This window comes from Mycteria americana, chromosome 6 (genome assembly GCF_035582795.1).
Source record: "Mycteria americana isolate JAX WOST 10 ecotype Jacksonville Zoo and Gardens chromosome 6, USCA_MyAme_1.0, whole genome shotgun sequence".
NCBI classification, from domain to species: Eukaryota; Metazoa; Chordata; class Aves; order Ciconiiformes; family Ciconiidae; genus Mycteria; species Mycteria americana.
This window is the reverse complement of record NC_134370.1, coordinates 37,081,509-37,104,867: the sequence shown is the minus strand read 5'-3', so window position 1 is coordinate 37,104,867 and position 23,359 is coordinate 37,081,509. Positions and strand designations below refer to the sequence as shown.

The 23,359-nt window shown below is 38.0% G+C and overlaps 1 protein-coding gene across 2 annotated transcripts in view; it reads left to right on the top strand.

Moving 5' to 3' along the window:
• Positions 1-23,359, top strand: part of CTNNA3 (catenin alpha 3) — a 555,174-nt gene that overhangs the window by 101,038 nt on the left and 430,777 nt on the right. For both annotated transcript variants that reach the window (XM_075505306.1, XM_075505308.1), the window contains exons 5-6: positions 15,233-15,496; positions 22,706-22,909. In XM_075505306.1, the coding sequence (XP_075361421.1) occupies positions 15,233-15,496; positions 22,706-22,909 (468 nt within the window). The remainder of the gene's footprint in view (positions 1-15,232; positions 15,497-22,705; positions 22,910-23,359) is intronic.

Below are 23,359 nucleotides of genomic sequence, written 5' to 3'. Positions count from 1 at the left end.
TGCTTTAATTCTGTAGAGTTTTGCTTTTGTTTTGTGAGAAGTAGCCAAACTATGCACTGAGCAACTAACTGGAAGAATAGTGTGTGATTACTTCAATATGATGTCTTATAACTAGTACAGAGAAATAACTTACTTGCCTAAAGAACAGTTTTTAAAACCAATTTAGATAAAATTGCTTTTTCACATTGAGTTTGTGACGTAGGCTTAAAGTTAAAAAAGGTATTTTCAGTGTGACAAAACAAATAAGGAAGAGATAGAGATACTGTCTTTCTGCTCCTTTACCTTGTCTGCCCTGGCACACTTACACGATGTGGCTTCTTTGTCAGAGCAGTCTCCCAGGACGATGGATTCTGAGTTTTCTTCTCTCTGAAAAGTGCCCTACCATTATGCTGTAGAGTATTTTGTACTTGATCTTCATTGTTGCAACTGCAAATTTACATGATACTAAGGGAAGCAAATTTTAAGTCAGTTCTTCAAAAAATGAAAAGACTGTATTTTCTCAAGAAAATACTGCTCAGACTGTATTAACATGGGGAGAATGCTTTCCTTAGCCTTTAAGTTGAAAGTGCCTGAACCCATCTTTTCTGTAAACAAACAAAGCATCAAATGAAAACAAACAAACAAACAAACAATCCCCTCCAGATATCTGATGTGGTCAGTTTTAGCCCAACCTATATATTTGTCAAAATTATGAACAGCTGAAAGCAGGTTTTTTGATAATGGAAATGTTACACAAGCCAATGCAAAGTAAGCCACTTTTTTTGCACACTTTATATCTCACCTGCACTTTTGGTTTATTTTTTCTTCATTAAGGTTCTCCAAACTTAACTGGAATTTGAAGTTCTACATGGAGGGGGAGGGACATCTACTAAAATATTTCCTCTTCCCAGCCTGTCAGATTTGTGGAATACGGGGTAGTTAGCCTTTCATCATAACAAGTTTTGCATATGCTGAATAGTAGGAGCTTTCTTCATCAGAGACGCAGAACCAGGGCCTCGGAGTACTTGAGGTTAGTGATTTACATGTAGGTGTTTTTGAATCTTCCATAACAATAAATTGCTTATCCTTTACCCTGATGGGGACCATTCAAGCAGGACTTGGTTATTATATAATTCCCTGAAAAGGAAGATTCCTGACTTTCCATGAAGCCACAGAATATTCACTTTCAGCCCTTGAATAATGAAAGTTAGTATCATATTTTAGCTGAAAGGGACCTCCAGAGATCTAGTTCAATGTTTTGCTCAAAGCAGGGCTAAGTTCTAAGTTAGATTAGGTTACTCAGATCCTGTCCAGTCGACTTCTGAATATCTTTAAGGATTGAAAATTTCATAGCCTCTCTGGGTTCCTGTTGCAGTGCATCACCCACTTGTGGTGAACATTTTTTCTCCCTTTAAGTCTTGATGGCAATTTGCTTTCCTCTCATCCTTTAGCTGTGTATCTCTGAGAAGAGTCTGGCTCCATCTTCTCTACAACAGTCCTTTTTGTAATGAAAGACTATAAATGGGATCCCTCACTTTGTGCAACCTTCTGTTTTCAAGCCTGAGTAAACCTAGTTCCTGCAGCCTCATGCTATATGCTCCAGCACAGCTAACAATCCTAGCTGCCTTCCACTGAACTCTTGAAAATTTGACAAACCTGAAAGCTTGTGATTTATTTTTGAGGAAGTGTAACGTTCTCTACCTGGATTTATGCAAAGCATTTGACACCGTCCTGCACGACATCCTTGTCTCTAAATTGGAAGGATGGATTTGCTGGATGGACCACTCGATGGATAAGGAATTGGCTGGATGGTCGCACTCAAAGAGTTGCGGTCAACTGCTCGATGTCCAAGTGGAGACCAGTGATGAGTGGCATTCCTCAGGGGTCAGTATTGGCACTGGTGCTGTTTAACATCTTTGTCGGTGACACGGACAGTGGGATTGATGCCTTGCCCTCAAGTTTGCCTATGACACCAAGCTGTGTGGTGCAGTCGACATGCTGGAGGGAAGGGATGCCATCCAGAGGGACCTTGACAGGCTTGAGAGGTGGGCCCGTGCGAGCCTCATGAAGTTCAACAAGGCCAAGTGCAAGGTCCTGCACATGGGTCGGGGGAATCCCAAGCACAAATACAGGCTGGGCGGAGAATGGACTGAGAGCAGCCCTGAGGAGAAGGACTTGGGGGTGTTGGTTGATGAGAAGCTCAACATGACCCAGCAACGTATGCTTGCAGCCCAGAAAGCCAACCATATCCTGGGCTGCATCAAAAGAAGTGTGGCCAGCAGGTTGAGGGAGGTGATTCTCCCCCTCTACTCCACTATCATGAGACCCCACCTGTAGTACTGCATCCAGCTGTGAGGCCCCCAACATAAGAAGGACATGGACCGAGTCCAGAGGAGGGCCACGAAGATGATCAAGGGGCTGGAGCACTTCTCCTATGAAGACAGGCTGAGAGAGCTGGGGTTGTTCAGCCTGGAGAAGAGAAGGCTCCAAGGAGGCCTTATAGCAGCCTTCCAGTACCTGAAGGGGGCCTACAAGAAAGCTGGAGAGGGACTGTTTACAAGGGCATGTAGTGACAGGACAAGGGGTAATGGCTTTAAAGTGAAAGAGGGGACATTGAGATTAGATATAAGGAAGAAATTCTTCACTATGAGGGTGGTGAGGCACTGGAACAGGTTGTCCAGAGAGGTGGTAGATGCCCCCTCCCTGGAAGTGTTCAAGGCCAGGTTAGATGGGGCTTTGAGCAACCTGGTTTAGTGGAAGGTGTCCCTGCCTATGGCAGCGGGGTTGGAACTAGGTGATCTTTAAGGTCCCTTCCAACCCAAACCGTTCTATGATTCTATAAAATATACCTGTCTTTCTAAAATATTCTAAACTTATCTGCACAGAATTATGTCATAACATTTGTTTTTGCTCCTTTATTATGATCAAGGGAAGCAGAGAAAGGTTGATGTTATTTTCAGCCTCTTCAATTTTCTTTCTTAAATAAAAGAATTTGTTTTTTTCCAGATTTTTACCATGAGCACCTGAAGTTTTTACTGAAGATTGTATCATTTATTTTACAATTTATAAAGTTCTGGGTTTTAACTAATACTAATGAGGTGTCTTTTGATTCAACAGGGGAAAGAATGGCTTGTTTAGAAACACTTAAGTCTGAGCAATGTAAATATTTCTCAACCAAGAAGGCTGTCCTAGACTCCCTAAATTGTCTGAGGTCCTTACAGTATTGCAGTTTCTAACTAGAAATGCTACTGAAGAGGACATTTTCTTTGACAGTGACCTTTCCTTAATGGAAAAACTGACCATATTATCATTTGTGCAAATCTGCTGGTCATAGAAATGAGTGTATTCTATTAAGCCTTATTATGCTGAGGGGTTTATAAGAAAAATAATAAGTTGCTCCAAAGCAAGAATTTGATACTACAGAGAATATATGTACTTAAACAAAATCCCTGAACTCAAAAACTTCGCAAGCAGTTTAATTAGATGAATCTCTGGATGTTATAATTCAGCAGTGTTCTTCCACAGTGTTGACACTATCATTAAAAAAAAAAAGAAAAAAACCCCAACAAACCCAAAAAGGAAAACCAAACCCAACTAATTCTGATAACAATTTTTAGCCATTTACAGAAATTTTCCACCTCTAATGAAAAGATTGAATTAATAAGGAAAAATTATGAATGCAAGGAAAGGTACCTATAGGTTTCTCTCTCTTAGATGAGTCAAAAAAATAGGGAAGTCAGCATATGAACGGATGGAGGACATTTTCACAAAACTGCTGCCACTGCTGTGTGAAGCTGGAAGTTCTTCACCATTTCCTCTCTTCCAGGGAAAGACCATTATAGGCTCTTTTGGTCTCTCCTGAGGTAAGGAGATGATGATAACAAGGTGAAGCAGATTTGTTTCTTTCTGATGGTGACTGTGATCAGCTGTGGATTCATATTTTATTCTTTAGGATATACAGTGCAACTCTGTAACTAATATATTAAAGGACAATTTGGTGAAGGTAAAAATTTCAGTGTTTCACAGTGTCCATAGGGTTCTCATCAAATTTTCCCTAATGAACTTTAAACTGTGACTGCTTTCCACTGCTTTTTCTTGTATTTATGAGGATCATTATATTTTGGATGATGTTTCTACTGAACACAGCTGTCTTAGAGCATGTTGCCTGTGGTACCCCTTGTATTAAGGTTAAGAATTGTGTTGGAACCACTGAATCATAAAAGCTAGTGCCGTATGAGATAATACTTACAGGCTTGCTGTTTTCTTTTGTAGTATTATATGTCTGATACAGGGATAAAGCTGAATTCTGACCAGTTTGAAGGGCTTTCACATGGCTGAACTTCTTATAGAGCATTCAGTTTAGAAAAATGGAAATTATGTATTGGAACTTTTCTGATTTTCTGCAACAAAAATCATAATGAAATGTCTTATTTCAGATCAGCTTACCTCAGCTGGATTTTTTTCATGGGACTTGAACACCTTATTTCTTATATATTTAGAGATCAAGAAAACTGCGTTTACCAACCTTATTACTATGTAAGAAATGCACTACGGGGTTAGCTGTCACTTGCTATGAGACCAGGAAGATGTCTCCTACTGAGTCATTTCAACTATAAAAGTTGGGTCATTTCAATTATAAAAGTTGGAAGCTGACATATAAATTAAAACGAGGGTTTAAACTACTGTTAACAGACAGTAGTCTCTTAAGGTAATAGACATACTAGGCAACGCAGTTCCATACTGATCTCATTCTTGAAGGAACTATTTGTAATGCCTTCAACAAAACAAAATCATTTTGGTTCCATGGATTTTGAAATTACTTGTGTTAATAAAGATGTTATTACAGAATGTTTTTTATAAATACAACTGTTAAAATGTCTGTTGTCTGAAAAAAAAAATTTCAGAAGTTTTTCTAACTTTCTGAATCAAAACCACAGGCTGATAAGTTGTACTTCCTCATTAGTAAAAAATTCAGATCTTGTTCATCCCTTAAAAATCCATTGCCTGGTGTTCACAAATAAGCAATCACGTATAACTGTTGAATGGTCATGTGACTTTGGGACCCAAAACTTTGGATTTCTTCCCTAAAATTAATGAAATTCTGCAGTTTTTAGATATTGGTTACAGTGTATACCATTGTTATAGCCACTGTGTTATACTACATATTTTTGTAGTGTATTGGGTCATACTCTTGGGTTGGTCATCCTATGCTGTGAAGGTGATGCAAGATTCTCTCAAGCATAAAGAAAAATAGGAGTGTGTGATATGGTGGCTGTCAGTGCTGTTGGTAAGGATGCACCTTGAGAAAAATCCAACTGTTTAAACCTTTGCCCCTGACATTTGCTTCTTGTGGATTTGTATAGCACACGTCTGTTGTATAGTATAAATCATGTGATCAGAGTACTATACTTTTCTGATTTTTCTCAAAGCATATTCCATGCAAAACGTAACATGCTAATCATTAGCTTTTTACACATTTCTTACATTTTTTTTTTTATGAAACTCTTTTGGCGTTTTTGCTTTTTGAATTTCGTTTAACACTGGTGAGAATTAAATGGCATTCTGCATTGAAGTGCCATCAGGGAATATGAATAAAAGTTCTGATCTAAATAGAATCTATGTAAGGGTAATTTCTAATTTTTATAGGAATGTTAAAACGAAGAAATCAAGTTCTGTATTTGCAGCATTTCTTGACAGATACTGATGCTGTAAATTATACAGCTGTTCTTCCTCTGTATGGATTTTGTAGTACTCACAGCGATTTATAGGTCCAGAGTGCAGCTGCTAGAAGTCATTTATTCTCAGTTCTGTATTAAATCTATCATGTACAAATGCATTAACATTCAGTACAGAGCTCAAGGGCTTATGGCTTTTTCTTTCTTGCTCTGAGTTGCTGTCCTGTAAGTGTTTGCAAGGTATGCAGAAAACAACATTAAAAAACTTCAACTGATATACAAGGAAAAAAAAGTGTCCATGATAAATACTTGAAACCAACTCATTTTGCAGTTTAAGCTGAACAGCAAAAACAAAACCTACTGTTAACATTTCTGAAATTGGTAATGCTAATAAGCTTGTTTTGATGGATTAGCACTTCGGTTCCATTTGCTTGAGTGCCACTCTTTACGCTTGTCAATTGTACGTGTCTTCATGTTACGGAAACTTAATATTCCCTGCAGTGTTTGAACTGTGTGCACCTTAAGAGAGTGTGTGAGGCTATGTCATTGATATACTTGATTCAGTGTCCTGGTTTTAGTTTCGGATTTTTTTAATTAGAAAAAAGGAAAATAGCTTATTTTAAATATTTGGGAAGTATTTATAATGAATGTTTAAAAATAGTTAAAAACCGTGACTGGAGTTTGACAGGAGAATAGGGGCAAGGGCCATGGATATTTGTTGCATATATAATCTGTGAGAAAATAGTAGGCTGATATGAGTCGTGTACCTGTTTATTGTTGATGATTTCACATCTTTCATATTGAGATATTAAATCTAGGAAAATTGAACTGTGCTTTGTTCAAGACCAGAAGAAACTTGTACCTAGGGGAACTTGAGCCGATTTGTTGGATTTGTTGAACTCTTGTGGTAGATGGAAAACTTTTAGACATGATTATATGTATAAAAAGAAAGTTAAAACACAACAGGCTAAATGTGAAAGATCGGTCTGTTTGGTATCTGTTAAACTGTGTATCAGTGAAAATGCTGGTGGACCATGTATAACATGATCTTCCACTACTAATAGTTTTACTTAAGTTGTTTCTAAGTAGACTAATACCATTAAGGCAGAGAATGAAACAAGTTTTTAATCTAATAAATATCCCCAAATCCCTTCTAATTTTAAAATGTCAAAAAAGAAGCAAGTAAAAAATAATCACATATGGTATTATGAGAATTTAATAAAATTGCAGAAATAAGTAATTGTGGATAAATGTCATTCTGCCACATTTTTCAATGAGTCATCTTCCATGGAAAAAATTCCAGGCCAAAATATTTCCTGAAAGCTTTAACAGCTGTATTCTGTGCATTGTACTACATATGAATGTTGGTACTTCATATTTTCCATACCTTTGAAATAACTACAGTATGAAAGATCTTGTATTGAGTCTCGTTCAATGTGTTTTACTTTGATTTTTTTTTTATGAAGTTTACAGAATAGTTTTAACCTGTCATTTCTCACAAATGCTAGTTTTCAGGTGTCTTTACTCCTATGAAAGAAGTTAGGTCCTGCTTTGGCATATCTTCTGAACTTCTTACTTCTTCTGCAAGCTCCATGTTCTGCACTGTTTGCCTTGTATTACTTAGATGTGTATGCACAAATTCCTTGTCTATTGAAAACTGTGATAGGTTGCTTTAATATTAAGCTTTACATTAAATTATATATTATCTTGACTGCCAGAAATATGTGTCAATCTCTGAGCTCTGTTCTCTCAAGGCTGGATGTTAACCAGCAGATTATTTAGCTGAAAGTGCAAGATGGAATTTTAAACAACATAGGTCAAACTAACACTAACTGATACAACACACTTCTGAAACAAATGGTTACACCTACCAGCTCTTTAGCTTTCTGGAAAGAGATCTCCAAGTCACATTAAGAACTAAGCACTGAAAACAAAGCAAATTTAGATAGGAAAAGAAAATTATGCCATGAAAACACTGGACTTCTGAAAATTTTAAACTGTATTTGACAGCACCATAAAGAGAAGATATTCCTTAGATAGAAATGTTAACAAAGAAAAAATTTGCTGCTTTACTAATTTTTTTTTCTTTACAAAGAAAAGATTGCTGCTTTACTCATTAAATTACGTAAGAGGACTGTAGGCTTCTGCTACCTTACTTTTGGGTGCTTCTACACTGGCTATCCTATTTTCAGGTGCTTGGAATCAAGTGAGGTTGGTATATCACTGACTCCTTCCCATCCATTATTTCTTCATCTTAATCTTATACTTTTTCACTCTCACTCTTTTGTGTTGTATCTCCCCCCTTTCCTGTTTTCCTCTCTTTAAATTAATTTATATTTCTGCTGTATTTCCTCCCTCTCTTTTTCCTTGCTTCCTCTCCTTCACATCTTCATTAGCCATCTCCTCCTCTTCAAGATGTGATAAGAACTTCTGGAGGTTCCTGACTTCAGAGCCCTCTCCCTGATGAATGTTTCCTGCTCTAGTTCCAGGCAAGCTCATTGCTGACAAATGTGACCATAACTGGACTAGGAGAAAACCTTTGTGAGCTAATATATTATTGGTATATGTTTGCAGAAAAAGGATTGCTGGACTTAAAGAAAATTCTTACATTAATTCTTACAGGGAAAAATTGCTTTGCTACCTTTCAAAATCAGCTACTTCATCTAGGAGACTGATAGTTAACAGAGCAGGGTATGAGAAGTGCGGGGATCAAATCCTGAAATAATAGATAGAGAAGTGACAGCAAGGTGTTGCTCTATCATCTGTAACTGGGCTAGAAGTTGCTGAAGCATGAGAGACACAGAATATTGTGCAGTAGTTGCAATCTGATGCAACAAAGTCATCAAAAGAAACTATCTTCCCTAGCTGAACAGCAAATTCCTGAAAAACATCAGTAAATTAAAAAATCTGAGATATTAACCAGTCATGGGCAGTTTTTGATAAGATAGCTTTGCTTTTCTGTGGTTTTATCTATCAGTTTGAGTATGATTAATAGTAAATAGGTATAGATACAGAGAGAAAATTGGAGGCTTCACTCCTAGTGGGAGCCTCAGTCCTGTAAATCTGTTTCCTGCTTGCTCTAAGTTGACTGAAAGTTATGGTTTTATAAAGGCAGTGCAGAGTCTTCTTAGAGGCAGAGGGTATTACTTAAGGCTTAGTTAGTTCTATGATAATATTGACATGGTTTTACTGTAACACTTCACTGTAACACTTCACATTTTGTGTATTCATTCATAGGGCTGATGCAAACAAACTCTGCCTACAGTTTCTAGCCATACAGAATATGTATACTCCGTGTGTGTGTGTGTATATATGGTGTATACATGCTCTCTATATGCACTGCAGTATAGTTTAGCGTGAGACACTAAGAACTGCTGATGACTTCTGAAGTCAGGAAAAATGAATCTAGAGGCCGGTTAAGATGTTTTTAGTAGAAAGTTAGCTTGGAATTCCTGACAATCAAACACATACTGTGTTGCTGCTTTGTAAAGATAGGTTCCTATTTTTGTCTCCAGACCTAGTCAATCTATAAGATACATCTTTTAAAATGACTTACTTCTGTGATGCCTGCAAACACTGTTGTTTTGGGGATTGTCAGTGCTTCAGCATTGTCTGTCTATTGGAGAAGAGAAATGAGAAAGGAAAAATTTTAACGTTTCTGGAGTGTAACAGTGTTAATTTATTTCATCTACCTGTTTGGACTGGAGTAATCTCTGGAAACCTATGTATTTAAAAAAAAAAGTGAAATGTGAACAAACTGGCTTTGGCAATACATGCTTTCTCTATGAAGGAGCAGGTGAGATTTTTAAGAAGAGGTTCCAGTGAGTTCCAGTCACCTCTATGACACTGGAAGATTTAATCATTTGCTTTCTAGAGTACTTAAATCTAACAATGACTGATTAAGGTAATGGCAGGATTTTGATTCAGTCAATGAGAAATGCACAAAGATGTGTTTAAACAAATTCTTTTGATTCAGTGCTGTTCTGAATTTACTGGCATACCTTCTCAGTGGTGTTTAACTTGCTGCGAATGCCTGTAAGGTGATCTTTTATGGTCAGTGTAGTACAGCTCTATGATCTAGTGATGTTTTGTTTGTGCTAACAAAGCCATTATCCTAAGTCAGGCGTTTTTCCCAATGTGTGTTTGTGTCTGTCTTTTGTACAGTTACAGTCACTTGTGTAGGTAGTCAGTTCAGAGGTATAGTTAAAAGCCTGACGTGGAGGAAAGGGGCTATTAGGTCATGCTGTTCAACTTCTGTAAACTTAGCATTTTGTAGAGTAGGCAGGGTCAGCTTTATGATAGAGTTTATAATAGCAGGTGATCCCTGCTGATGGTAAATGCTTATCTGTTTAGAAAAAGGTATTGTGGGTATGCAGCGAGGGCTGGCTGCTCTCTCAGGTGGGAGCTTCACCAGCCAGGGCCCTGAACCACTGCCCTGCATCAAGGTGAGCCAAGCATGCCAGGTGATGGTAACCAGGTTCAACCAAGAGTCCAGATCATCAGGAAAGTTTGTGGTGACGAGGCAGGTCAGAGGATAAGCTGGGAAGTCAGTCCATGGATCAGGTTGAGGGTCAGGCCTGGTGAGGGTGACCAGGTGAGAGACAGCCCAGTGATTGCTCAGAAGCACCATGGTGACAGAGCAGGACTGAGCTCAGGAGGTCAGTCTGTGGGCTGAGGTTTGGATCGGGGGGCCTGTGGCCTGGTAGGAGGGCAGCTGTGGCCGAGCTGGAGACTGGCACTTCTGCGACATAGCTCAGACAGGGACTGAAGGTCCCAGAGTGAGCTGAACTGGGCTCCAGGGCCCAAGGGTGAGGGGTGGATGGAGCCCCCAGCTGAGGTTGGGCAGGGCCTTTGAGGCCTAGTAGTGCTCTCAGGGCCCTGACAGGTATAAGACTTTAAAACCTGTGTGACAGTAGTATTATCTTGGAAGAACTGACACAGCTGAAGAGCAACATGGCAGCCAGTATCAACCCCAGATCTTTTTCACTTTCTTGTCTGTAAGATATTTTCCTTCCACTGAATAAGACTACACAGTACTTATGAAGTATGTAAACTGGAGCCTTACCCACATAAACAGTGCATGAGTGCACTTGAAGAGTTTGAGCTTTGTTCTTGTCTTTGATTCACCAAATACACACAATTTGGCAGTCACTTTTGACTGAAAGCTGAACACTAAAGCCCAAGTTTAAGCTGTGATAAAAAGTTATGCTTTTGTCCCCCAGCCCTGTAGTAGTATGAAATTGTAGGGGTTTGTATGTCTGTGTTTTTCCTGGATATAGAACTCAGTTCAATGACATCTGTCTCTGCAAAGAGCAAGTTAGGGGACTGCAGTGCACTTTATTTGAAGCTGCCTTTGTGAACCTCGTGTTGACTGCAGCTGCTGCAAAATATGGCAGTGTGATTTATACCCACAGTGATGCCTGGATCCCATGAGTTGTGCTGATACGAATACTCAGTGAACAAGAGCTGCCTTCCTGGTGTATTGTGCTGTCAAACTTTAAGTGTATTAAGTGTGATAAAGAAAAGTTTGGGTTTTTTTTTTCTTTTTTTTTTCTTGTTATTGAAGTAGTGCAACCGAAGGTTGTGAAGGTAGTTTTCAAGTTTTCCATTCAACGTTGTCTTGTCCATTGACCATGTTTGGCTGGAACAATCCACAGCTGGGCATCTGTGACTATCCATTCATTTTCCATTCTTATCAGGGACAACCAGGTATGAGGAAGACATAATAGTATGTCCCAGGGGGGCTGGGACAGCAGCCTGGAGAAGTATACTATACTGGGCCTCTTAGATTGGCAGTGGTTGGAGACAGAGTTATCTTTGATATAAACTGGTCTCATATGACATATCTAGAGCTCAGTTGCTGACTCAGTATGGAAGAATACATCCCAGACCAGTGGAAATAGTCCACTAGTCTAAAAAGAAGTTGGAATAAGAGGAAAGTGGTAAGCTGTGAAGAAAAACAGGCTAAAGCTCAATAATGTTGCTGGATGAACTACAGATATCCAGATGTGCTCAGATATGATGGTATGAAGAGAGTAGTAGGAAGAACTGGTTTGGAAAATTTCTTCTCTGTAGTTCTACTTGTCTTCTACCTCTGTGCAGGTGGAAGATGATCCATCCATCCTTACAACAATCTCTGAGTAACAAAAAGTATGCTCACAGTATGTGTTCTCCTGTTCCTTTTGTTTTGGTGCCATGTTCTACAGATATTTCAATCCTATATGTACATACTTTTCCCTGTATGATTCTTTTGCACAGTTGAGTAACGTTGTCTTGTTGCATTCTGTGCCAAAGTTAATGTAGTATATTTGGGAAAGGGTCAGTAGTACATAGAGAGTACCTATTTGAGTCCAACTTTCAGTGCGGTCAGACTTGACACACTGAATTGTCAGACCTTTAGAAGTTGTGGTCTGAGTTTGGAAACTTGTCTAAAAGCGTGCATGTCATTCAAAGTTAGCACAGTGCCCATCAACTTGTTTAGAACTGTCATGGTTTGGTAATTCATAGGAGAATGTTAACACTCGGCTTGTAGTTCTCAAGTGCTATGTTCTATCAAAGGATAACTTAAAAGAAACTGTATACTTTCTCAGTGTTGCTTTCTTGTGTTTCCTAGTGGTATATTCTCTTTGACAAGTAAAAAAGGACTCAGACTGTTTCTGTATTTTTTCTCTCCAGTGGAAAAAGTTTACGGACTACGGGTTAACAATCTGTTTGTAGAGACTAAATTCCTTCTTCAGAGAACTAGTTACGTTATTCTGATAATCCACAGATGCAAAGATTTGATAGAGAAATCACTCAATTGCAGGGTTTTTTGTCCTATCATATGCATTGTATACATATGCATTGATCCTCCTTTCCCCTTCACACATCCTCCTTTTCGACCTGTAAGTTCAGCGAGAATTTCTCGAACAGTCACTCCTCGTGCATAGGTAAAGCCATGAACTCTGTAAGCTGTTATCACATGGTCTGTAGGCTTTATGGCAACTTCAAGACCTACACAACAAGCCTCCTGACCATCATATAAGTGGCAGAAGCCACGAATAATCTTCTGCTTGTACAGCTGGTCAGACTTCAGCTCCATGCGTCGTATGGTCTGCATGGTCTTGTAGTAATGGAGCCCTTCCTCTCGAGTCATCACTGCTGTGGTACTAGGGCCTTCTTCCAGGCGATGGAGGTCACATTTCTTAATTTCAAATGTAGCTTCACTTGCAAAGTCTGCATAGTTACGTGATGCTACCATCACTCGAGATGCCGTCCTCCCGGACAGAAGATCAGACTAAGATTATCAGTTGTCCCTTCCTGTTCACATGAAAAGTCTTGAGGAATTAATTCTTCATAAAATGTGGAAAAGAACAATGGCCCTACAGCTTCTTTTGGGGCTGTCCAAGGCTCACAACTGAACAACAAAGTAGTGATGAATTTAATGGGTCTAAGCATTAATTTTTTTTTTCTTTTAAATTGTTATTGAACAGAAGTGGGGCTCTTCATAAGTGAATGTACCAATACCATGATTCTGAAACTCTACACAATATTGTGTGAAACAAAACATTCCGATTTAAAAACATTATCACATTGATTTTCTTGGACTGTTTCTGGACATGTTTCCGGATGCCATGTTATTGACTTGCTGTTACTGGCTTTGTGCTACTGGCTTGCCAGTTTTGGATTTCTTATGAACCCCTTGTTCCTGGTTAGACAGTACTGTTTGAGAAGGAAAAAGTAATTTGGAAGGACTTTTGAGTTTGATTGTTTGCATATGATGCAGCAAAGTAAGAAATGGTTAAGAACAGAAGCCAGGTAGACCGAAGTGTATTGACTTACCATTGTATCTCTAGGTCTGTAGCTTCCTTCCAGCACAGGAGAAAAGAGGGCATTCTGTTGTCTTTTCATTTATTTGTAGGAAATGCAGATTCACTAATTAGAACAAGAATCTGTGTTTAAATAACACTTTTTGCTGAGAGTGCACTGGATAAATTGCAGATGCTTTACCAAGGTTGGAGGTGCAGTAGTATTTGGATTTGCGCACACTGGGCAAGGAAGCCGTTCCTGCACAGTGGTGATTTATTTATATATTGGTTTATTGAAAATGTAAAAATATGTTAAGTATTAATATGCCCAAGAAAATAACTTGGTTTTTTAATTCAGATGATCAGGTGGTGAAACAATTGTCTGCTTCTGTTTAAGGCCCCACCTCTCTCTCTTCCCCTGCCTCCCCCATTTGTGGAGGTTGGTGGGCTGGTTGGTTTGTTTTTTACTGTATCCCTGAGATTTCTGAGTTAGCCTGAGGAAGTAGGATGCAATCGTATGTCCAATGCATATCTTGTGGTAAATGAGATTTTAAAAGCATAGGACTGGTTCATTTAATATTAAATGCTCTTTTCTTCAGCCATAAACATATAAACTTTATGCAGTGAGAAGTAGATACTGTGATGCTTTTGTAAATAATGCATATAGAGCCTGATGCAATGTAAAGGAAAATAATTAGAAAGACTTCAGCTTGCTTTAGAGCAGGCTGCGAGCAGCTTTGTATACATTTTGTTGTTCATTCTTCATTGTGCCTCTTCTCATCGTTTGAGGCTGGTGCCACAGGCTTTTATTGTTCTGATGTGCTATTTTCCCTTCCTTTTTTGTTTTTCCCCTGAATTTAACTGTCTCCTTAACCCAAGCCATTTTGAAAATATCTACTAGGTTTTTTTTTCAAAGGGAGAAGATGCAGGAGAGTGGGGAGAATGTCTAGAGTAAAATAGGATGCGACAGGAGGTTCCTTACAATCCTGATGTTGACTGTATGATTGCACTAAAGTCCATAACTTTCAGCTGTCCAAATAACAGCTCCTGAGCTTGATTCCTAGAAACAGTTACATCTGACTTGGTAGGTCTGTCAAGCTGTGTGTTCCTTGTTGTCTGGACTGGCAGGAGGCAGTAGGGTTTTGAGAAGATCTGGGTGGAGAAGGGAGGAACAAGATGAGTGTGGTAAGATCCCCAAGTGCTTTAAGAGAGGAGAAACAGGCAGTGGCAATTCACAGAGATGGCTTCTCACAAGCACCTTTTTAATTCCAAACCTTCCATGCTTCCCATTTCCCAGGAGTACAGGATTCTGATCCCTGACCTGCTGTTCCTTTCTGCAGTGTGCTCCAGACATATGCTGGTGGGGCAGAGAAGCAAACACAGGAAATTTGTTTAGATGTAACAATCACAGAATTCCTTGCTTAATCCTGTATGCACCTCTGTCCTCCTCTATTACTTATGAAGCAAGACATGTCTGGGAGGAAAGACAGCTAATTTCCAGGCCAGTTTTCTCATAGGAAAACCGTGCTTAAAAATGAGCAAAATGTGGACAGTTCATGGTGCTGGTTATAAGACAAAATAAAAATTGGGGTTGTTTTACACAGACTTTGTTCATTTCTTGTGAGATAAAGATGATTCAATTGTAAGGACCGTTGTAGCCCATTTTCACAATCTTCGATTAATTTAACTTGATGTTTCCTTAAACAGCATAGAGATAGAAAAAAAGTTTATACATTACTTGTCAGTTTTGAAGTGCTTTTGGAAATAAACAGCATGTTCTTTTGCTGACAGGATTTGAAATCTAGCAATCAGCGAGATGAAATTGCTGCAGCACGTGCATCCCTGAAGGAAAATTCCTCTTTCCTACATTCAATATGTTCAGCTTGTTTGGAACATTCAGATGTTGCATCCCTTACAGACAGCAAGGATTCAATTTGCAATGAAATACAGAATGCTCTTGATGTAATTTCTAATGCTTCCCAAGGAGTTGGAAATAAAATGGGACAACCTACATCTCACACAGCTACTCTTGGAAGTGCACTTGATGAGCTTGAGGTATGTAAACCCATAAACCTGTGAGACTGCAACATTTTTTGAAAAATGGTTTATTTAATTTTTTTTTTTTAAATTAACTATTGCTATCATAAGTGACAGACCTAAAGGCATTAGAAACTGATGCTCTGCTCAGTCCTAGTCTAAATGGTGTCACTCTAAATTATTTTGTTGAGAGGGATCACTTCCTTCAAAAGACTTTGGAATTAAGTCTTCATGTATGTTCAATAGACTTTCTTCGAACAGCAGGCAAGAATTAGTTCCAAGTATGTCACTAATGGTGGAGACAGACACTTGAATAAGTGGGCAGAACCCATGAGTTTAGTTTCCAAATAACTGAATATCAGATGATGGTGATCACTGCTACCTTGACTGCATTTGAACTAGTACAATGCCAGTTGAAGTCCTTTACTCCAAAACTTGTCATTGGGATCATTACTGAAGGCTTTAGAAACCTAATTATGTGTTCTGCTTATCAATTAAATAAAGTGACTTAATCAATATTTTTTCACAAATTGTGCATTTCTACTTCCATTATTTAACCAAATACTTGGAGAAAGTCCGTTTTTTTCTCTACTCCTGACCTGATCCTAAGCTTTTGTATGGGGCTTTCCCTTTTTTTCATGGCTGCTCTGGCTCTTACCAGTGTTATTTTCCATTGTCCTGCCAAAAATGGTAAAAGACCTCCTGTAGATGAGATTACAGATCATGCTCCTCATCTGGTGTAACTGATACAGGCCCAGATCAACAAAATGAAAGTTTCTAAACACATTTGCAAATACAGGTCTTTTTGGTTGTAAATTCTTGGACTTATCAGATCTCAGCCTCGGAACTGCATTATTGTTGATAAGTTTTCAGGAGAATTGATATTATGACTGATGGTAATAGATTTTGTCTAAAATTTTCAATGAAAGGTTAGAGAAATACATTGAAATCCATATACAACACAAATCTTGTAGTGGCAGTTTACTGATCAAAACAGACCTCTTAGTCATGCTCAAAGTTGAATCTGACAGGTTTTTTCCCCCCAAAGGAATAGGCTACAATTGCACATTACATGTCATCCTTCCTTGCTTCTCACACTGGGTTTTAAAATTATAGTTTCTAATCTATTTTCTTAATAAATGGAAGAAAAAAGAAACATTTAAGAGTAATACATGATTTGTTACAATGAAACTCTGAATGACAATTGATATACTTTAAATGAGAGCTATTATTTACCTGTTTTACTTACAAATTTTTTAAACAAAATGTGGCAAAAGGATTGCATCTTCTCACTGTCGATGAATTCATTTTGACTGTATGTGAGCAGTACCATTTTAATGAATTTAAAAAAAAATGTAATTAAATGTATTATAGTTTTAAAATTTAAGAATTGGGTGTTTTTTAAATGTAATTTTAAAAAATGTAATTAAATGTATTATTGTTTTAAAATTTAAGAAAAAATTCTCTTTTTGATTGAATTTGTTTTTATTTGGACATATAAGAACATAGAAGTCTGACTGTTGTAAAAAGCCATTTGTTTATGGAGTTTTAAATGTAGTTTTACCTAGGTAACACAAATGGAAATTGAAGCTGTGTGAGTTAGATAAAGCACAATTTATAGAGCATTTAACTTAAAATGATTTTATGAATTAGATGGTTGCACTTTTCTTTCTTTACAGAAAGTTCTATTGGGTAAGGACCTGAAATAACCTTTGCTCTATCTTCCTGTTGCAAATACAGTGCCATGAAATAGATTGATGTAGTAAATAGTCTGTTGGGAACAAATCTTCTTAAATGTTTATAGTGTGGAAATGTATCACGGAGCTTACCCAACAATCTAGTATCTACGTGTTTTGCAATGTCATTCTTCCTTTGCCAGTGCTGGCAGTGTGAAAGTTATTACAGATTTATAGGTGAGGAAACCACCAGTAAAATTAGAGCAGCTAACTCTTAAATCAGTGGATTGTCCAGAATTCCTCTTAAAGGCTTCATATAACTACCATGTCATTCATAAATAAACACAAAATTGTAATGTTACAAATTTAATTGCATATTAAGGTCTGTGTTAACAGAGTGTGTGGGTGCAGGTTATCTAATGCCTTTCACTGGTCTTGCATCTTCTGAATGTAAAGAGTTTTCTCACAAAATGATACAGGTCTTGCATGCCTGACTCTCTGTCGGCATATTCATCTGATACATGGTCCTTTAATGACCATGGCTATCTAGCAGAGCAATTACATATGAGATGTCAAAATACCGTAAATCAGTCCAAAATGTCAGGAAATATAACCATGTTTCTGGATACCCATGATCCCTCTTTTTCACGGATCAGAAGACCGATGAGGGAGAAAATAGTGATCTAATAATTCTGTTTTAAATGCTTGCTTATGTTTAATAACTCAGGTACCTAACCACTCTTTAGCCCTGTTAAAGCAAAACCGCAAAACGGCTTGTTGCATATCTGGTGTCTTCTGATTGGTTGGAAATAGGATTGTCTTTTCTGCGCAGATGTACTGATCATAAATATTTGATGAAATTGCTTGAAGAATTTAATCTGTCAGCAGAATCTTAAGTCATATTTTCCTGGTTATTATTGCCTAGATTTTTTTTTATTTAGAGCTGAACTGTAGTAGCTCTTTTGCCAGTGCTATTTGTCCATCTTTGCATGAACTTTCTACAAACTGTCTCCTAAAGGAAGACATTGCTACTCCTGTTTCATCTGAGATTTGAAGGCAGTCATTTTGCTAGCTAAATGGCTAATTGGCTGTAGCCTTCAGGTGTGTCTTAGTCTTCCACAATCAATGAAGCTGTTGCTTTCTGTAGTGACACTTAAATATTCTACTTGGCAGATGTGTTTTACATTATGATGGCCATTGTATGTATAGCCTAGTGTCAAGGGTGCTTACTTGAGATATAGGAGTGCAACAGTGAAGTTGCTGCTCCAGTGAATAGTGACCAGGTGGTACAACTGTAGAAGAGGTGAGGTACCACAGAACACTTCGGTATTAAGGACCGTAATGTGGATGAGGGAGACAGAGTTTCAAATCTCTAACACAAATAAACCTGTCTTCCATGTCAGAAATGAATGTCCTGACCTCTGGATACTGGCTGTCTTAGAATGCCTTCCCTTGTCATTCTTAGATCATTGTGGATGAGTCTTTCATGTATAAGATTAGTTTGAAATAATATCTTGGGTGTAAGTTAATTATATATATATATTTTAAAGGTGAATATTTAAACATTGATGACTAGTTTTATGCAGTTTTCTAAATCTGTATTAATATGCTAGTTATTAAAGTGAAAGCTTTTTCTTTTTAAATTTTGCTGTGTCTTTGAATATAGCCAAAGTAATGAAGACCTAGATAATGCAATCATTAAACACTTGTTATGCAGGAAAACACAGTTCCTACTGCTGAGAACTGTTTGATTCTGCTTTTGAAGTTATACATTCTCTATACTTAGAGAGGTGGCAGCTGAAAGGGGTTAATTTCCCCTGCATTTCAGAGTCCTTGATGGCACTTCTTACCACTTATTTATAATTTCCAGTACTGCATTTCCCTAATTTCCTGCAATGCATATTGTGTTTGAGACATGTAGTAACTTAGCTTGCCTCCAGGTAAATTTGGTGCAGTTTTCCTTTGCATTCAGTCATAATCTCATTATTGTAAGGAAGCTCAGCAAAGAGAAGAAATGAGGAAAAAATGGTTGCCCTATGCTAACACTCTTAATGTGTCTCTAAGTTATCCTTGTGAACAAGTGGTATCTTACTGCCTTCACAAGAAAAGTGTCTTCAGGTACATTTCCTTCCTTCTGTGGAGGTAGGAAGGAAATAGAAAAGGCCACAAGAGCAATAGGAAGGCTTCTGATGAAAACATTAAGAGCTGGATTACTGCTTCTATCATGCCCGGCTCTAGGCATTGGCAATTAAGGAGCTACCTGCAATTCCTGTGCTTTTGCCTGGGAGAGCCAGTCTGGCTCCATCTGCTGCCAGCAAGAGGTCAGGGTATATGGAGGTATTTCACAGTAGAAGAGCAAGCCATCTTCATTCTGTCCAAGGCCTCTTTCTTTTTTTGTGGGTTTTAGCCTTCATAGCAGGGTCTGCCAGGCCCTGCAAAATTCCAACTTTTCTTCTCTCTCAGAGAGGGCAGAAGTCAGGTTTTTTGTAACTACTCAGCAGTTCTTAACGGGCTCCAACTTCTCTACTTCTGCAAAAGAGGACGAAAGCAGTGGACTGCCTGTTTCCTTTGCTCTATCTTTGCTAGTGGGCAAATTATGATTCCATCCCAGTTTGGCTTTGGTTCCTAAGCTGCATGTGAGATTAATGTTTCTATGATCAACATATTTTTTACATCTTTCAATTAGGAAATAAGAGATACAAATAGGGTTAATATGTTGCTTTTAGGGATATACAAATAGCTGTGGTTTTCGTCTTCAGAATACTTAAGCCTTTTCCCTCCTGCTTGCACATAAACTCCTTTTCAGTATATTATGTGTATCTGGATAGGTGAACATTGGTTTGAGAAAATCCAGGAACTTGGAAATACATAGTTAATACTTTAACTTAATCTAAGGTTGCATCTGCTGGATGCACATAAACACCTGACATAGACTCATAAACTATTTTAATGGTCTATCCTGTCACTTGCTGAAACAAGTCCATAAACAGTTTTAGACTTTTTATAGTCTCTCAGAATAGACAACAGAAAATTGCACTAGCAGTAGCAGTGGCCTGATTTTTTGTGATACTCTGCAGTGGTATGAAAATCCCAAAATTCAGCACAGAAAATGTGGAGACAGACAGAAATTCACTAGTACCTTTTCTTTGTAGTCATTGTCTGTGGAAATCTGAGGACTACAGTTCATGTAGTCCCAGTCTCTGGTACAAAGCATAACATAATCCTAGAACTTTAGGCCCCAGAAGGACTTACAGAGGTTGTTTAAGAAGGTTCATTGTCCACTGATTTTATGTATGTTAATAGGTAGTGTGTATGGGGCTGAAGTGCTGAGAGTACGTAAATAACTAGAATGCTTTTAAATGAGATGGAAGACTTCACGGCAATGCAACAGTAGTGGAGGTGGAATGTTTAGAAACCTACACTGGTCCTGCAAGTTGGGAAATACAAGCTTCCATTTGTACAACACAGTAATGCAGAAAGAACCTGCACTGGTTTCCTTTGGAAATACTCAGATTATGAAGTCTGATTTTTCTCTAGTTTTGCTGGAGAATCTCCCAGCTGTCTCAAAACAATTCTTGTATATTTCAGAAAAGATGGGGGGATTGAACATGTAACAAAGTCTTCCTTTCCCTAAATCATACCTAACGTGTAAGAGAATGTTAATAACCAACAAGAAAATTTCAAGGTGACTCAAGTCCCCTTCCCAAGCTGTTTAAGCTTTTATCTTATGATGTTCCAATAGAACACTTTAACTACTTTTAGAATTGCCTAAGCTAGACAGTACCTGAAATTGTGATATTAAACCTAAATTGAAAAAATAATTAAAATTCTTGAGCTTAAATGAAGTCTGGCACATACTGGATAAGCACAGATAAGTTCCGATCTACCTGACCTAAATTCCACTTAAGGGTATTTGGCATAGTTTTCTTGTTTAATATTTCTTCTGAAAGCTTGGAACCACATATGGATGTAACAGGTGAATGGATTTATGTGGAATATAGACTTGGCGATCTGGACCATAATGACACTGTTTTAGATGTTCAGTTAGATTAAAAGCTGCTAGTTTGAATTTTTTTAAATGCTGAAGCTGAAATATACTTACTTTCACATTTCATGAAAATATCACCTCTCCTTTTCTTTCCCTTTAGAATATTTGCTTGACACACAAATTAAATTAATTTTATCATGCCAAAACAGTTGTCTGCTTTTGTTTACCCTAGCTAGTGAAAAGCAAGAGGACACTTATATCTTCGTCCTTTGAAAAAACAATTTTTGAACAAAAGCTACTATTTTGATCTTTTCCCATATTCAGCCTGTTAAAGGTAGGAGCAGTGACTTTCTGCCACAGTGTGGGACTGCATTAGACGAAAAATCAGCAGAACTAGACTGTTCATGTAATCTAATATTTTCAGCTGTGAGCTAGCACTGCTGTTTTTGTGTTAAATCCCAAGGTCCTCCTGAACTCTAAAAGCCTAAATTTTGGAGGTATTGAACCCCTCTTTCAAACAAAGCTGAGACTCTGGTCTGAGATACTTAGATAAAACATGCAATATTACTGAGTAGTAAACTCATATACGGTGTCATAATTGTACATGGACATTACAAGCTTAGTATAAGATATGTATCTTCTTTTTAAGAGTTTACAAGGTAAGTATACAAGACAGGCCCACTGTATGGGAGGATAAGGAAGACAGATGACCCTCAAGAAGTGTAGACAGACACAGGAAAGAGTTTGAAAGAAGAAATACTTTTTTTACAATGGCAGTGACAAAACTTGAAGAGGACAAACAATGCTGGCTGAGAACATGGAAAGGTGGCACGCAGTTGCTTGTTTTAAGACATACCTTCTGTATAGCCATGAATCTGGCAGTCTGGGCCTCAGTTCTTTGCTTATAAAATGGGGTTGATAGTTTTTCATTGTAGAGTAGGATGTTGTGAAGATTGATAGACCAAATAGATACGGCAGTGATAAGAATGCACGCATATTTATAAAGGTAGACAAATAGTGTTTCTGTTCTAGGAGAAGTGAAATGCCTTGTAGAAGAAGAAATGCCAGATAGAGGTGTAGGACAGACTGAAGCCAAGGATGAAAATCTTGAATCTCACACAGCAAAAGTAGGAAACAGAGGAAGGACTCGGAGACAAGGCAGTTGTAGTCAGAAGATGTCAACATGGCCTGGAGGTAGATGTGACCTTGTTCTGCTTGTTCTGTGAACTGCTTAGGTGTGAACTAGCTCCAGCTGGAAAGCTCTGTTGCTGTCTTAGTACTGGGTCCAGGCCAGTAGGATTTGATAACATGGATGTTGGCTTAGAACTAGTGAGATCTGAATGACAGAGAGAACGTGGCTTTGTCTGCAAATAACCTGTATGCATAGCCCCAGTAGGGAAAACAGAATCTGGCATGGTCAAAAGGTTATTTTGGCTACTTCAAGGGGAAAGGACTAGTTGCAAGTCTAGGAAGCATAACATCCCTCTGGTTCATGCAAGTAAAAAATAAAACAGCAACTTAATTGGCCTGACTTTTCTTACCTGTACTGCTAATGTTTTCCAGAATTTAATTATCCTGGATCCTCTTGTAGTGAATGAAAAGAAAATAAGGCCATCACTAGAGAAACGCCTAGAAGCTATTATCAGTGGAGCGGCTTTGCTAGCTGATTCTTCCTGCACGCGCGATCTTCATCGAGAACGCATTATTGCTGAATGTAATGCTATCCGCCAAGCTCTCCAAGACCTACTTTCTGAATACATAAACAATGTAGGTAACCAGACTTTTTTTCTTTTTTTTAATGTCTGTCTCAAAGCCTATTTTAGTGTATATTAGAATTTAACCTATAATTAGTGTAAACTAGAGTTTAACCTGTATTTCTCAACATGCTCTTTAAAAGGTTGAAAGGAACATTTTTCTACACAAATCTATGCAAAAGCTAAATATGGATCTCCAGAAATAGTAAGAATCATATTATATCATACAGTTTGTAGAAAATGCTATATTGCAGATACAACGTACACATGTTTAGGTTATTTTATGCTTATCGTGAACTGTCACTAGCACAGAACAGATATAATCCTTCATATGCTAGCAACAAGAGTTTCTTCGTAATTTCACTTCCTAGACCAGAGTTTTAAAATGTAATCTCTGTTCCTGTAGAATGCAACAATTTAAATGATAATTTGTTAAAATATAAGTAATCTGTTAGTATCCTTT